The sequence below is a fragment of the Culex pipiens genome, chromosome 3 (assembly GCF_016801865.2).
Source record: "Culex pipiens pallens isolate TS chromosome 3, TS_CPP_V2, whole genome shotgun sequence".
In the NCBI taxonomy this organism is placed as follows: domain Eukaryota; kingdom Metazoa; phylum Arthropoda; class Insecta; order Diptera; family Culicidae; genus Culex; species Culex pipiens.
Genome location: NC_068939.1, coordinates 135,248,276 through 135,266,046, shown reverse-complemented (window position 1 = coordinate 135,266,046; position 17,771 = coordinate 135,248,276). Strand labels below are relative to the sequence as shown.

The following is a 17,771-nucleotide window of genomic DNA, read 5'->3' as shown; positions in this document are numbered from 1 at the left end:
ATCAGCCATTTTTAGTCCTCAAAAAAATAAATAATACGTATTTTGAGAATTCTAACTAAACAATGCCAAAGGGCCATTGTGGGTTTGTAGATAAAGTGGGTATCCTGCTCATGCTAGAGGATGTTTACATCTGGCAAGAAAGGGATACACTCTTTGTTTACAAACCCACAATGGCCCTTTTGCATAGTTTTGCTAGAAATCAACATTTAATGATAAAAAATCAAATAAAAAAGGGATTTTTTCCGTTTACCTATTTTTTTCTACAAAGTCCCAACATTGATCAGATTACCCATCCTCAAGATAAACATTTTCAAATATTGACATGCCCATTTTGTATGACCATCCCTTAAAATTGTATGAAGCCTTAAATGGAACTGTCGTAGGGACTGCATGGACAAAGTTTCATTTGTATAAAAAATACAAAGAAAAGTCGATTTGCGAAAATGTAGAGAATTACTCTGAAGTCAAAAAGGTGCAGTGTAGCCTCTGGGCGGGCTTCGTTCTGAAAATTCCCCGAAAAATCAATATTTCAACCTAGTTTTGATCTTTAAAATGCATTGGAAAGAAAAACCCTTAAAATTAAAGGAAATTTATCGTTTGGAAGTTTGACTTGTTTTATGTGACGTTGCCAATGTTTCAAAAATGTCATTTTTGCTGGGGTCAACTTTGGCTGTGTTTCTTACTTACACTTCTTATATATTACATGAAAATAAGTATGTAGCAATTATTGTAGGTTACCAGACGTGGGTCTCGTGGCGCAGGGGTAGCGGCTTCGGCTGCCGATCCCGATGATGCTATGAGACGCGGGTTCGATTCCCGCCTTATCCACTGAGCTTCTATCGGATGGTGAAGTAAAACGTCGGTCCCGGTTTCTCCTGCCTCGTCAGAGGCGCTGGAGCAGAAATCCCACGTTAGAGGAAGGCCATGCCCCGGGGGGCGTAGTGCCAATAGTTTCGTTTTTACCAGACTATGCATCTAAGCTTTTTTACAATTTAAATGATAATGGTATCGATCTATAGAAGCAAATGTGAAATACACGCAAAAACATTTTAAAAAGTGACTGCAAAACATGAAAAACTAGATAGGCAAAAGGTAATGTTAGGAGGTAGTCAAATACTATCAGAAACTAACATTAACCAAACAAGATTAATGCAAATTAAAATACTGAAAATGAAACAAGAAAAATATAAAAAAGAGAAGTGAAGTTTTCGGTACAACAAAAGTAGTTCAAGATGATTTGGTAGGGTTAAAATTATATTTTTTCTTCAATAAAAAAACCGTTACTTTGTGGCAAAATATTGGTTCGTACATTTTTATGATTTCAAAGTTGCTTGTTTTTGTCCCTAAAAACATCAAAAAACAAATTTAAAAATACATAATACGGGTTTTGGGACATTGATTTTTTTTTGCGAAAAAGTTAATTTTAAAATAAGAAGAAAAAAAACCATTTACTATTTTTAAGATTTACAGAAACCAATGACACAAACTGGCTTTTTTGGTAATGGGGAAGGTCCTTACAAAGTTTGAGAAAAAAAATATACAAAGTAAATCCATTTCCGGTTTCAGTGGCCTGTTATCATGCCCTGAATCTGTTTCCAACATTTTCAATGGATGTCATCACGCCCTCTCTGCCCAATCAAAATAAAATTCCAACCTTCCAAGAGCACGTGTTGCGGCATACCACAGCCTCTGGTACCTGCCGACAAGTTCAGCTTTATTGTCCGTGTTAAATGCACATTTTCGAAAATCCTAAACCCTTATCCTCCTCACTCCTCCGGGGTCTACAGCTTGGCGATAAAGTGCTCCATGATGCCGGTGTCTCCGGTGACCTCTCGGAACATGGCACGTACCGAGGCCTGATAGCAGTGCATCGATAAACCTCTTAACCCGAGCAGGAGTCGACCGAACCGGTAGCAGCAGAGCGGCAAAAACGACGACAACGACGACGACTCGACAATTGACCCCTGGGCCTCGGCCCTGGTGTCCGCCCCGGGTCCAGCCGAGGGAGGAAGAGGAGGAGGAGCTGGAGGTTGCTGTTGATAGAAGAAGCCTGCCGGACCACCCCCACCAGTAGCAGCGGTTGAGCTCATCTGTTGCACGCTGTAGTGGCCCAGGGCAATCAGGGCCGTTTCGGAGGTGCTCTCCAGTTGTTGGCTTTCCTTGGCGCTCAGGGCGAACTCTGGGTGAGGGATAAAAAAGGGAAGGGATTTTGGGAAAATGTTAGAGAAAGCGTTGAGATCTTGATTGCTGGTTGTGCTTCTTCAGGGTATCTCTGTTAGGGTATTTCACCTTAAGGGGGGTAATCGTATATTGATGACGAGTTAATTAAGCAGAGTTCATAAAAATTTATTTTAATTCAATGTTTCAAATTTTCAAAACTGGGTTTGCATACAATTCGTCACCAGGTAGAACCAGCACATACATCCCCAATGCCACTCACCTTTCCTGCACAGGATCATCGTTTCGAGCAGGGAAATTTCAATCAGGTCCACCTGAAGGGCTTTTGTCCACCGAACGATGGCTCGCAGCTGCTCGTCGGCACATCTGTGGAAGCACAACTCAGAACATCAGAAACGGTTCCCACAGGGGAAAGGTTATCACGATGAACTACTTCGTCCTCCCTTGAAGGCAAATGGATGGTGACCTACCTTTCGACGATGGACGTGATGTCGATGGACCAGTTGGCGACCCGCAGGATGAAGCACTCGGCCCAAACGTGGCGCAGAATTTGGTTCTGCTGCTCGCGACCAAAATGGGCAAAGTTCTCGTTGACCCGGGCCTGCCGGATGCAAGCCACCAGCACCTGGGCCAGGATCTGCGACGGGAGATTGTCTATGATGGCGTGGGCAAGAAGAGGATACCGTCAGTGGGGGTGACAATGGGTCAAAAAATGTCGTCATTTCTAAACAAGAAAATAATGAATGATACCAAAGAACTTTTTACGTAGAAATGTTCATACAAAGTTAACCAACATTTTCCTAAAATTTGTGAAGTTCGATGAACCTGCCTTGAATGTCAGTCGCGGGGTGGACATTGGATCAAATGAAACTAAAATAATGGTCCAAATAAGGCAAAAAATTTAAGTTTCAAAGAAACGCTGAAATTTACCAAAAATCCGGACCACTTTCAGCAGCAAAAAATTGTGATGTGATAAATTTCCTGTTTGAACGTTTGTACCCGAGCAGACGGAAATAACCTTGGAATAACATTTTATGATATTTGAAAATAGTAGGGGAATAACATTTTATGTTATTTATAACAAGATGTGTTATTCGTCGTTATGTTTTTTTTGTTATTGGATTGTTATTGGGTTGTTATTGTAATAACACTTTTAGTTATTCTTCGAACAAATCTTTGTTATTATTTTTTGTTATTTTAACAAATAATCCGATCATCCCAATAACATTTGGAGTTATTCTTCCATAACAAAAAATGCAATTCCAAAGTTGTTTTGGCTTTCAATTAATATCAAACCAATAACAAATTTTGTTATGATAACATAAATTGTTATTAAACTCTTATGCAAAAGTTGATTTTTCAAGAAGAATCCATAACACTTTCTGTTATTTTAACAGTATTTGTTATTGAAATGGCATGAATTTTGTTATTAACGTCTGCCCGGGTAACGGTTTTTTATAAAATTTTGAATAGAAGCGAAATATTTTATTGAAGATTACAAATTCAAAAAATATCCATTGATGGAATAAATAATTAGTTATTTCTATGCATCTGTTAAATTAATTCAATTTTATTAACACGCGAGTTTGACAAAAACAAAAAAAAAAATATCCCCTTGACGTTGCCAGTACTAAAAGTGATTAATATATATAAATATGTTTTTCCGTTGTCTAATTTTTGATTGTCGAGCTTAAGTATGATCCCTTCCCTTAACTACGCTAAAGTGATTTAGAATGTTTAAATCCAAGAGGGCTTCCAAAATGGCGGTGATGAAATATTGATAAAATGCATTTTGTGATTTAATAGGCAATTATCTATTCAAATTTGACTAAAATGGGGTTGCAAAACTATAATTTGATGTTAAAAGCAAAAAAAAAAAAAAATTTAAATATTTTTTTTTTTTTGTAATTTGATAAATCCCAATAATGGAAATTCGAGTCTGGAATGTAGAGCGTCCAATTTCCCGGGGTTACAAATTTGCCGGGAAACGGGAAATTTTCAGCCAATTTCCCTGGAAATCCCGGGAATTCCCGGGAAATTTTAAATTTATTGAAAATTGTTATGATCTTGGTTTTAATTAATATTATGCAACAAAATTGTATAGCATATGATCATTAATGGTTTATATAAGTGTGAAGATCAATTAACAGCTTGAATGCATGTAAAAAATCATTCAACTACAAGAAAATGTATTTTGGTATTTTTTGATGAGAAATCTTTTTTATCAATGTGTTTAAAATGTGAGTAAAATGAATCCATAATCCTCAATCATCAAATTTATTTTAAACTTGCCTCTGTGACCAGTTTATTGAAATGAGAAAAAAAACATGCAGAAATTATGTTTTTCACACAGAAAAAAAAATCATGGTAATATTACATCTGGGAAGGGGTACATCTTTTATGTCAGAAAAAAGGTGTAATTTTACCTCTGGAAATGCTTAATTTTACCACTTTTCTGGTGTAATGTCACTTTTTCAGTCTGAATTGAGGTAAAATTATATCATAAAAGAGGTAATATTCAACCTTCCAAAATTAAAGCTTCCAAATTTACACAATTTTTTTCTGTGCATGACAAATACTGGTTTCAGCTCTTGAACAAATGGTAAAGCTTTTTAGAGTTGGTTTTACTCCAAATAACCCAATGTTTTCAAATATTTGAAGCACACAGCTAAAAAAGTAGTAATCCAGCTGCGTGTAAAAGGCCTGGGTGTAAAATAGATATTGCATTATTTTATGCAATTTTATGTGATTTTACACATTGAAATATGTAGGCCATCAGTATGGGAAACCTACTTTACAGAAATGTCAAGCTCATATATGCGTTTATCCTTACTGATTTTCATCGGTCTGATGGCCGAAAGGGCTAAGGCGCCAGTCCTTACTGTTGGTCCTGGGTTTGAATCCCGTCGGTTGCAATTTTTTATTTGTGTTTGCAAAAATTGTACATGCAGTGTGTAATATTAAGTGTTTATTTTGACGAAGGTGATGTGCATGCTTTTGCATGCGATTTTACCATCGGATTTTTTGCTGTGCTAGCTTTGAATATATTTTTGCATTTTTTGAGAACAAACAATAGAAAGTAATTTTTCAATGATTGTTTTTTATGTATTATTATGCAACATGATTTTAATTTATATTAATTATACGATAAATTAACATCATTCCACAAAAAGTCTTCTATTTTTTAAAATTTAACCCTCTAACACCTGTAGTTGCACTAGTTCTCCATAATTCTTTTACTTCAAATTGTAATTTCTTTAGTACTAGGTATTCAACCAATTGAAATAATTCTTTTTGCACAAATTCGATTTTCATTTCATTTGATCATGGTAAACAAAAACATAAAAAATCTCAATTTTAATTTGGAGGTAAGGAGTTAATGTTGTTTTGATGAAATAACATCAATCTGTTAAAAGCTTACCGAATTGTAATAATTTAATACTCATTGAGCAAGATCTATTCCCAGTTTCTGATATCATAATTTCTGATAATCTGATTAATTTTACATGAACCAAACAATACATTTAATTGAACAAAATCATGTTGAGTTTGTTCATTTATTATTTTTTCAGAGAATTTTCAAAAAATAGTTCCAAAAATTTAAGAAAATGTATAGGTACTTCTGCTTGAATTTCGGGAAATACGGGAAATATTTTTTTTGGGAAATCCCGGGAATTCCCAGGAATTTTTTTCCCGGGACGGGAAATTGGACGCTCTACTGGAATGTAAATATAAGCGATTATTACGTTATCGTTAATCGACTTTTTTGCATTTCTTTATTTGGATAAAAAAATTACTCATGTCTAAATAAGCCATTTAACATTATTGGTTTCTGAGTTCAAATTAGGGGGCTGTCCATAGAAAAGTTCCAAGAAAATATTCAGAAAATTCGTATATTGAGGAAAAAATTTCTGATCAATCTCCGGCAAATTTTTTCCTTGATTTTTGTATTACAATTTTTTATTGCAAAAACTCGATTTATTCCCCGTTGTTGTTGTTGTTGAAAATTGTTCCCCGGATCAAAACTTTCTAGAAAAAGAGTTTAAAAGTTAAAAATAAATCAATTAAATTGATTGAAATTCCATTCAAACTTCAAAACAAAGCTGGAGCGACTAAACCTCAATCAAATAAGCCCATATTTTCAGGCTAGCTTCTGGGATTATAGTGCTTTAAAATTACGGTTGATGCGTTCGAAATTGAACACTTTTGTCTTTTTCATATATCCGTGAAACACGCTAGTAAGGCTACCAACCTGAATATAACGAAAACCATTAGTCGCTGTCGTGCTAACTTGTCGTACGTCGATTTTGGGTCAAATTGAGTTCAGAACGCCGCTCACAATGCCTCACCTTTTGATTTTCACAGATCACCAAAATTCGATTTCAATCAGCCATGCCAGATATACAGATACATCTGTATTGGACAGATTTTTCGATCCCAAAAATCACAAAAATCTGTATGTTTCTTCCATGGCTCCGAATCCGACATGATAAAATACAGCATTATTTTTAAGAAAATACAGATCTGGCATAAAATAATCTGGTATCGTTGATTTCAATCTTAAGATATTCAATAAAAACAGAAAAAAAAACTCCGTGCATTTTTTGTCACTTTTCATATTAAGCAATTCCAGCTCAAATCAGGAATTTTTTGGTACTTTTGAACCCGACCCCCTCCAATTTCAATGAAATTACAAGGGAAACACCACTTGATAGTCGAAGCCTATGATCAGTAGTGCTGAAAGGATATTACGGTTCTGTTCAGCAGCGGTTCTGAGTGGCAACCATGGGTGGTATCTCATGCTCATGCTCGACCCTCTCCAATTTCAATGAAATTTTGTAGGTATGTTATCCTATGCCTATATAAGCCATTTTAGTGTACATGGAGCAAATTGTACTCGAAAATAACTAGATTTGAGAAGAGCGTAAGTTATTTTAATATTTTTCGAAGCCGTTGCATTTTATCAAAAAGTGGTCAAAGACAAACTTGAAGGAAATTGAAGAAAAAATACACGCCAATTCTATGAGATTTTTCAATTTCCTAGTTTAAAAAATAAATTTTTAAGGTGATGTCACGATTTTTTCGTTCAAAATTTTTGAGGAAATAGCCTAACATGTAACAAAAAGACTCACGAAAAATGCAGGATGGTATGTCTCATACAAAAATCAACTACTAAAACTGTTTTTTTTGAAAAGTGGTCTAAACGTCAAAATTTAAAAAATCCCGACAGTGGGAATCGATTCTCCAGACAATTTTACATAAAAGTCTCCATATTGACCATTGTCCTATGTCCTTCCTTGTGAAGATACAGCGGTTTTGAAAATAAAAATGCGGAAAAAAATAACATGTTTTTTTTGTGGTTTTAGCAATTTTTATATGACAGACTTGATTTTTTAGTCTCGTAAATATTTTTACTGGAAAGCTCGTCCAATTTCCCATAAGTTTGTCTTTGACTGTTTTTTAATTTGACTGGTTTTAATTTTTACGAGAGCTTTTTTACTATCCAGATTTCTACAACACTGAATAAAACGTTATCGGCTTCGAAAGCAAAGTTAACCTTTCGGAAGTCGCGTCAAAAAAAATACACGAGCAGTCGCGTCGTGTACTTTGTACACATTTCAGAAATTTCAAAATAATTCGAAAACTACTGTCCTTAGAACCAAACAATGTTCTACAAAGTTGTAGGGTAGGTCTCATAGAATGCCATAAGTGACCAGACCAACTTCCAGATTGTCCCGGTGGCCCCCGGGGATGTTCCGGAGGAGGGACTATTCCGGAATTGTGGTCCTCCGGGCATGATGGGTATCAAACTTCAAGTTTTTCAAAGATAAACAAGACTATTGACATTTTGAGGACCATGAGTGACCTTACCACCCTCCAGATTGTCCCGGTGACCCCCGGGGATGTTCCGGAGGAGGGACAATTCCGGAATTGTGGTCCTCCGGGCATGATGGGTTTTAAATTTCAAGATATTCAAAGATAAACAAGACTATTTACATTTTGAGGTCCATGAGTGACCTGACCACCCTCCAGATTGTCCCGGCGGCCCCCGGAGATGTTCCGGAGGAGGGACAATTCCGGAATTGTGGTTCACCGGACATGATGGGTATCAAACTTCAAGATTTTCAAAGATAAACAAAACTATTGACATTTTGAGGACCATGAGTGACCTGACCATCCTCCAGATTGTCCCGGTGACCCCCGGGGATGTTCCGGAGGAGGGACAATTCTGGAATAGTGGTCCTCCGGGCATGATGGGTATCAAACTTCAAGTTTTTCAAAGATAAACAAGACTATTGACATTTTGAGGACCATGAGTGACCTGACCATCCTCCAGATTGTCCCGGCGACCTCCGGAGATGTTCCGGAGAAGGGACAATTCCGAAATTATGGTCCTCCGGGCATGATGGGTTTTAAACTTTAAGATTTTCAAAGATTAAAAAGACTATTGATATTTTGAGGACCATGAGTGACCTGACCACCCTCCAGATTGTCCCGGCGGACCCCGGGGATGTTCCGGAGAAGGGACAATTCCGGAATTGTGGTCCTCCGGGCATGATGGGTTTTAAACTTTAAGATTTTCAAAGATTAAAAAGACTATTGACATTTTGAGGACCATGAGTGACCTGACCACCCTTCAGATTGTCCCGGTGACCCCGGGGAAGTTCCGTAGGAGGGAAAATCCGGAATTCTGGTCCTCCGGGCATGATGGGTTTTAAATTTCAAGATATTCAAAGATAAACAAGACTATTTACATTTTGAGGTCCATGAGTGACCTGACCACCCTCCAGATTGTCCCGGCGGCCCCCGGAGATGTTCCGGAGGAGGGACAATTCCGGAATTGTGGTTCACCGGACATGATGGGTATCAAACTTCAAGATTTTCAAAGATAAACAAAACTATTGACATTTTGAGGACCATGAGTGACCTGACCATCCTCCAGATTGTCCCGGTGACCCCCGGGGATGTTCCGGAGGAGGGACAATTCTGGAATAGTGGTCCTCCGGGCATGATGGGTATCAAACTTCAAGTTTTTCAAAGATAAACAAGACTATTGACATTTTGAGGACCATGAGTGACCTGACCATCCTCCAGATTGTCCCGGCGACCTCCGGAGATGTTCCGGAGAAGGGACAATTCCGAAATTATGGTCCTCCGGGCATGATGGGTTTTAAACTTTAAGATTTTCAAAGATTAAAAAGACTATTGATATTTTGAGGACCATGAGTGACCTGACCACCCTCCAGATTGTCCCGGCGGACCCCGGGGATGTTCCGGAGAAGGGACAATTCCGGAATTGTGGTCCTCCGGGCATGATGGGTTTTAAACTTTAAGATTTTCAAAGATTAAAAAGACTATTGACATTTTGAGGACCATGAGTGACCTTACCACCCTCCAGATTGTCCCGGTGACCCCCGGGGATGTTCCGGAGGAGGGACAATTCCGGAATTGTGGTCCTCCGGGCATGATGGGTTTTAAATTTCAAGATATTCAAAGATAAACAAGACTATTTACATTTTGAGGTCCATGAGTGACCTGACCACCCTCCAGATTGTCCCGGCGGCCCCCGGAGATGTTCCGGAGGAGGGACAATTCCGGAATTGTGGTTCACCGGACATGATGGGTATCAAACTTCAAGATTTTCAAAGATAAACAAAACTATTGACATTTTGAGGACCATGAGTGACCTGACCATCCTCCAGATTGTCCCGGTGACCCCCGGGGATGTTCCGGAGGAGGGACAATTCTGGAATAGTGGTCCTCCGGGCATGATGGGTATCAAACTTCAAGTTTTTCAAAGATAAACAAGACTATTGACATTTTGAGGACCATGAGTGACCTGACCATCCTCCAGATTGTCCCGGCGACCTCCGGAGATGTTCCGGAGAAGGGACAATTCCGAAATTATGGTCCTCCGGGCATGATGGGTTTTAAACTTTAAGATTTTCAAAGATTAAAAAGACTATTGATATTTTGAGGACCATGAGTGACCTGACCACCCTCCAGATTGTCCCGGCGGACCCCGGGGATGTTCCGGAGAAGGGACAATTCCGGAATTGTGGTCCTCCGGGCATGATGGGTTTTAAACTTTAAGATTTTCAAAGATTAAAAAGACTATTGACATTTTGAGGACCATGAGTGACCTGACCACCCTTCAGATTGTCCCGGTGACCCCGGGGAAGTTCCGTAGGAGGGAAAATCCGGAATTCTGGTCCTCCGGGCATGATGGGTTTTAAACTTCGAGATTTTCAAAGATAAACAAAAACATTAATATTTAGAATCCATTGGTAAATTGACCAACCACCGGATTGTTCCAGAGACACTCCCCCCCCCCATCCCTCCCTCTCTTTTGAACTATTTTCCATATAAAAAAATCTTCGTAGCAATCGCCATCAATTGATTGAAAAATCTTCAATGAAATAGAAGTGCCGCCAACTAAAATCAATTCAAAGTAGGGCGTCCAATTTTCCCGGGTTTTGCATTTTCCGGGAAACGGGAAAAATATTTTTGAAATCCTGGGAATTTCTGGGATCCAGGGAAATTTTTAAAACAGTTATTAAATTTATTTTCAATTCAATTCAATTCGGTTTTATTTGTGAATTATTAAATTTATGATTTCAAATATTTGTCATGTTTTCAAGCTTAAAATCATAGAATTAGCACAATACTATTCATTGGTAATAATCTACACTTCAATCTAAACAAAAATAGCAGTTTTTAGATTGCTTGAAAGATTTGTTTTGTTCTTTGTTGTGCTTCAGTTTCTAATCTAATTTCTAATCCAATGTGATTCAAATTAAATAAGTCCCTTGAAAATATTTTTTTTTGGTATGACATGACTAGAAAAGCCTAAAAAATCTTTTTAAATGCCTAAAATAACAAATAAAAATGCAATAAAAAAATTTAAACCAGCCAATTAAATTTTAGATAAGTTTACACATTCATGTTTTACATAAAAAAATATTTTACAAAATATCTTAAGTCGCTACCGCCAACTAGAGAAAATCGGGACTACGTCGCAGTAGGTACAGGAGATTTTAGACCAATCAATTTGGAGAGCGGTGTACTAATTTTTCTATTCTGTTTTTGTTTTAACTGAAATCAATAAACAAATCAAAACGTTATGCAAAAAATGACAAAAACAGCTGTCTTAATTCGATACATTCGCCTTTATTTGCCAAAAATGTTTCATGAAAAATAATTTAAAATTATATTATTTTTTTAATTTAAAGTCATGAATATACGTAGTCTTTTCAACAATTTTGCTTTATAAGTCAAATCAATGCTGATAAAAACTCTGGATATATGTTTTTTTTTTTAAAAACTTCATCATCCCGGTACGAGAATCGAACTCACGACCTCTGGATTGGAAACCCAGCACGCCGCTAGTCGAAACCCATCCCCTACCGGTCAGTATTCCCAGTGAGTAGAATTACTCTTTGAAGGGATCTGACTTTGCCGAGCCAGACAGGAATCGAACCCATCACCTTCCGCTTACAAGGCGAAACCCGTAACCTCACGGCCACGGAAGCTCGGCAATTTTTAATTTTTTTTTAATTTTTTTTTATCGTTGTTCATATATTTCCACAACAAAATCTGAATTTCCAGACCAAAATTAGATTTTTTTTTCCAATTTCGGGACAAAATACAAAAATCCTGGGATTCATGAATTCCCGGTTTAGGGAAAATCCCGGGAATTCCCGGGATGGAAGCACTAATTCAAAGTGCATTTTCCTGCTTTGATAATTATCTTTTACATGTTTGGGCTCCATTAGAAATATTTTCAATATTAGTATAACTTAGTCAAAAATTTAGTCAAAAATATGTCTCATCAATATTATATTTTTGTGAAACTATTGATTATAAAACACTGTTCTTGTATATTATTCGGACCCTTAGAAGAAAAGTGCTGGTAATTATTGAAGTTTGCTTATTCTCAAGCATTACGTTACGTTTTCACAAAACTCGAAGTGTAAAGCAATATTTGGCCTTTCAGCACCTCGGGGTTTCATAAGTTGTTACCTTTTGTTTCAGAAATTGCAAAATAGATCAAGCTGTCCAAATGCTTATGTGTCGTGTTTAGATGTTGCTACAGTTATGAATTTACTAATACCATTTTCAACATAAAGATCATTCATGATGTCCAAAATCATTTTTGGACTAATCTGGCCACTTTGAGACTGATTCCAGGTACTCCGGTGTAATCTGAAATATCAGAGTACCAAGAACCGGTTCCAAAATGGCTAGGTCAACTCAAAAATGATTTCGGATATCATAAATGTACTTTATGTTGAAAATTGTGAACTTTAACATAAATATCGCCTAATCAAAAATAATTCTGGAATATCTGCGTGGTTGGCCACATTCCTGGTTTCACCGGGGTTACTGAACCCGGTTCCAAAGTGGCCAGGTCGGTCAAAAACTGATTTTGGACATCATGAGTGTACTTGATGTTGAAAATGGTGAACTTTGACATTAACACCTAAACTCCTAAGCTCGAGAAAAAGGGGGAATTTCAATACAAATTTCCCCTTTTTTGTCGAGCTTGGGAGTTTAGGTGTTTATATTGTTTGATCAAAAATAATTCTGGAACATCTGGAAATCTATTCTTGAGTATTTCTCAAATAAATAACGCCGACGCGTTGAGTTCTGTTGTCCGAAACGAAGTGAGTTAATTTGCTTTCAACAAGTTAGGCCGTTGCAAATATTTTTCAAAGATTATGTCGCCCCGCCTCTTTTACCTTCAAAAATGGTTCGAATAATCAGGGGACAATTTTTTTTCATGAAACTGGAAAATCTCAATGGAAATAGAAGTCAAATCTACTCAAAACAATCTGAAACGCCTTTTCTGCACTGATTATCATATTTAGCTTATTTGGGCTTGTTAAATAAAATGTTCGTCAATACTAAGAAATATTGGAAACTTATGATTGCAAAACCATTGAACAGGTGTATAATGCATTTCAAAACAGTTTTTTCATTGAAATGTTGAAACCGTAGCCTCAATTTTCTAACCCCCACCTTCCCCCCCCCCCATCTGCTGACCGTATAATTTTGCGTTGTTCGAGATATGGTTGGGCAGAAGGGTGACAAGAAAAAAATAAAAAATATGTAAAATCTTAAGAGTTACCCCCTGGATCGATTCTTCAGTATTAAGTAACTGTGCCAATTTTGAGCCAAATCGGTTAACATTTAGGGGTCGCTTTTTATTGTTGAAGTTTGTATGGGGAAAATCGCGAAAATGTATGGGGAAAAACATCGCTTCAGGATTTTGGCAGCAGGTGGCACAGTTTTCGTTCAACCAAATTGTGGACACAATTCCGGAATTGTGCCTCCTCCGGAACATCCCCGGGAGTCACGAGGACAATTTGGAGGGTGGTCAGGTCACTCATGGTCCTCAAAATGTCAATTGTCTTGTTTATCTTTGAAAAACTTGAAGTTTGATACCCATCATGCCCGGAGGACCACAATTGTCCCTCCTCCGGAACATCCCCGGGGGTCACCGGACAATCTGGAGGATGGTCAGGTCACTCATGGTCCTCAAAATGTCAATAGTCTTATTTATCTTTGAAAATCTTGAAGTTTGATACCCATCATGTCCGGTGGACCACAATTCCGGAATTGTCCCTCCTCCGGAACATTTCCGGGGGCCGCCGGGACAATCTGGAGGGTGGTCAGGTCACTCATGGACCTCAAAATGTAAATAGTCTTGTTTATCTTTGAATATTTTGAAGTTTAAAACCCATCATGCCCGGAGGTCCACAATTCCGGGATTTTCCCTCCTCCGGAACATCTCCGGGGGCCGCCGGGACAATCTGGAGGGTGGTCAGGTCACTCATGGACCTCAAAATGTAAATAGTCTTGTTTATCTTTGAAAAACTTGAAGTTTGATACCCATCATGCCCTGAGGACCACAATTCCGGAATTGTCCCTCCTCCGGAACATCCCCGGGGGTAGCCGGGACAATCTGGAGGATGGTCAGGTCACTCATGGTCCTCAAAATGTCAACAGTCTTGTTTATCTTTGAAAAACTTGAAGTTTGATACCCATCATGTCCGGTGGACCACAATTCCGGAATTGTCCCTCCTCCGGAACATCCCCGGGGGCCACCGGGACTTTCCATAGATTGGCCAGGTTATTCATGGTATTCTATAAGACCTCTCCTACAATTTTGTTGGACATTGTTTGCTTCTTATAGCATTAGTTTTGGAATTATTTTCAAATAACTGCAAATATTTTATATTTGCACAAAAGCAGCTCACACGAGCAGTCGCGCCGGTGTACTTTGTACACACACCCAAATTTTTTTTTTTCCAAAAAATCATTAAAAATAGGTTTTACTCCAGAAATTTGACTTTTCATATGTTTTCTTATAGAAAAATGTGTAACTTGAGCATACACCTGGGTTTCACGCATTTTGAATAATGAAAAGACATATTTTTTCAAAAATTTTCAAAAGTTGTGTACAAAGTACACTAGCGCGACCTCCCGAAGGTTAAAAATAAAAATAAAGAAAATGAAGCGGACTGCAAAGTTATAAAATCAGTAAAGACATTCTATCAATAATTTTATTTTAAATAAAAAACAAGGTAATTCCTCTTGTTTATAAAAAAATTATGAACGTCATAATAATACAATTATAAATAATATTTTAAATAACCGCAAGAAAAAAAAAAAACAGAACTGGAAAATATGTGTTGGATAGTAATTGCAATTATGTTATCATTTATTTTTTTGGTAAATGTTTTGTTGAAAGCAATCAGAGCCGTACCGTGGACCCCGCCCCGCCCTTGGCGAAGCATCAATTTGGCGCCCCTCCCAAATTAACAAGCATTTTGATAAATTGATGTTCATTTTCAATGATTGCTTCAATGAATTTTGATTTTAAAATTTCTATTGGAGACTTTAATATGGTTAAATTTAAAAACACTGTTTTTTTTTGTTTTTAAACTGAAAATTTATTGTAGGAATTAAGTTAGCAGAATGTTTTCCCAGATTTCATAAAATCTATAATGATAGCAGGGTTTTGTTTTTAAAATTTATTTTTCAGATAAATGCACAGAATTGAATGCTCAACCATGATAAATTTTGCCATAACTTGTTGGCAAATTTGATATTTTCTAAGCCTGCATAATTTGATCTGATCAAGTATTAATTTGATAGTATAAGCAAAGAACTTTTACGGATTCATAAAATAATAATCAAATCAATTAAAGATCATTGAAAATTCAGCGCAATTCATGATAAAACTTATTTTAATGATAATGGTAAGAGCATTATATTTGGTAAAAAATATGAAGATTAGAAATTTTAATTAATTTTTAGTGCTTGAGAATATTTTTCAAAATTTAATATTTTTAATTGATTTTTTTCTTCGGTATTTTTTTTATTTGTTTTCAATTCTTAAAACTAAATTTATATTCTATAGTTAATTATTTTTTGCACAAAGCAATATGAATTTTTTCAAACCTTGAGATTTTTTTTGTTTTTAACTGAAAAAAAGTTTGAATAGTTTCTCATTACCAAAGCTTTTTAGACTTAAAAAGTTAACAACACCAGTTAAGCTAAAACTAAAATAGTGATGTTCAGAACACCTTGTGTGCTCTGAAAAACATTTTTTTCTTTTCTTATTGGTGAAAATTAACAACAGTTTTCCTATTTCAAAACTCTAGTATTTTGAAAAGCGTAGGCAAATTACATATATAACATATAGTTGGACAAATTTTTAGTCTGGAAGGTATGATTTAGAATTTATTATAAAACGGTCGAAACTTTGATTCTGTAATTATTTTGAGCAGCTCTTCTAGAACTCCTTGAACTTTCTGCTACTTGAGCGCCCATTCTTTGATAAAAAACATAAATTTAGCATTAAGTATGAATTTTCAAAAACACTTTGGTAAAAATATTCAAAAAATTGATGTTGGCGCCCCTAAATATTTTTTTTTTATTTTAAATTAAATTATCTAGTTATTTGTTGTTATACTTTATAATTTGGCGCCCTTTCTGTTTCAAATTCCTAATGAGGATGTTATAACTGACATGAACATTTTGAACAATCATCGATTTCGGCGCCCCCCAAAGGCTAGTGCCCTTGGCGGTCGCCAACTGAGCCAACCCCTAGGTACGGCGCTGAAAGCAATTGTAGGAATAATTTTGAAATAGGAATGGTGGCATTAACTTAAAAACTATATTCTACAATATTAGTTGAACTAAAAATATATATTTTGAAATCATAAGGTGTCTCAAGAAAACGAGAATAAAATGTTTGTCGGTAAAGAAGGAATAAGATAAGAATAAACAACAAAGTTAAAATATTTTTGTCCATAACAGTTATTTTTACAAAAAGAAAAGTTGCTACATGATTTTATAATCCTCACCTTTCGCTCTCACTCCCGTCGCCACTAGCTTAACCCCTATCGGCTTTCGCAAAAACATCCTTCCTCCTCCGGCGTTTTGTAACCGTTGGTTCCGGTTCTTGCGCGGGCCCCGTTCATCCTGCACCGCGGCCGCATTCATCCCCACCAGGAAGCACTTTTGCAGCCGACAGTACGGGCACCAGTTCCGGCGGGCCTTGTCCACCGAGCAGCCACCCTGGCCGGCTAATCCGGTTGGACGGATTTCAAAGTTAGATTTGTTGGGTTAAACGATTGAAAGGTGTTCTACCACCAGGGGTTCGACTATGCACAGTTTAACCCTGTTAGTTTGACAACGGTTCTCAAACTAAAAGAGTCAAAACATCACAACTCACAGATGCACGTGTACAGTGCTCTCTTTCGGATGCTCCGCTTGAAGAAACAAGAACATCCGTCGCAGCAAACCGATCCGTAGTGCTTGCCGGAACTGCGGTCACCACAAACTCGACACAACATGGTCGCGGCCATTTGACCCGGTGGGGGGCAGGTATCTTTCACCGGACACGACACAATCAAAACTAGCGCGGATCTGTGCCCAGGAAGCACCCTTTATACCGCGGATTTTCGTCACGGATACTCAAGTGATGGCTACTCTCGAACTGTCAATCTGGCAACTTCAGGTGACACCAGCCTGCTTCTGATCCGCGGTCATGACTTATTTATTCCCATTCGATGCTTGTCGGTCGGTCGTCTTCCACCCTATCGGAACGAGAAAATCTGGAAAAACTTTGCATGTTCGACATACTTGGCAGTGCCCGGACACGTGTTGGACACGGCGGCGGCCATCACGAAGGAGTGAGGTTAGGTTAGGTGAGCAAATACAAAGCAAAATGACCGAGTCATTTGACCAAGACAGCAACAGCTCTGAAGTGGCCTGAAGAAAGGATATGCACAAGCATGTTGAACATAATTGACGACAACTCGTTCCGGAAAGCGGATCCGGACTTTACTTAACAAGAAACACACAGACAGACACGTGACTACACACATATCCGATTGTGTTGTGCCATTTGTGGGTCTGGAGTGACGCGGCGAGTGATGACGGTCATCGTCGTTCAGGTTTCGTGAATGGGCTCTCAACCTGGTTTGGGGTTGCGTGAACCTTCCACCCCCCCCACCTCTACCCACAGGAGAAAAAGGATGGGTTGGAATGGGACAAAATGGTGACATTTAATTTTC

At 37.6% G+C, this 17,771-nt stretch overlaps 1 protein-coding gene across 1 annotated transcript; it reads right to left on the bottom strand.

Moving 5' to 3' along the window:
* Window positions 1–1,519: 1,519 nt before the first annotated feature.
* LOC120413804 (nuclear receptor subfamily 2 group E member 1) lies at window positions 1,520–17,264 on the bottom strand. Its single transcript, XM_039574761.1, has 5 exons — window positions 16,928–17,264; window positions 16,557–16,778; window positions 2,649–2,832; window positions 2,441–2,544; window positions 1,520–2,179 (listed from the first exon to the last, which is right to left on the bottom strand). Exons 1-5 carry the CDS (start codon window positions 17,058–17,060, stop codon window positions 1,782–1,784), a joined length of 1,041 nt encoding a protein of 346 aa, XP_039430695.1. The 5' UTR covers window positions 17,061–17,264; the 3' UTR covers window positions 1,520–1,781.
* Between the last annotated feature and the right edge of the window lie 507 nt (window positions 17,265–17,771).

Bases quoted from the DNA above. Each gene is read 5' to 3' on its own strand.
- LOC120413804 (XM_039574761.1), bottom strand. From the start codon at position 17,060: ATGGCCGCGACCATGTTGTGTCGAGTTTGTGGTGACCGCAGTTCCGGC. The intron at 2,833-16,556 runs GTGAGGATTATA...ACGCCATCATAG, and splicing joins GACGGGAGTGAGAGCGAAAG to ACAATCTCCCGTCGCAGATC. The intron at 2,180-2,440 runs GTGAGTGGCATT...TCCCTCACCCAG, and splicing joins GATGATCCTGTGCAGGAAAG to AGTTCGCCCTGAGCGCCAAG.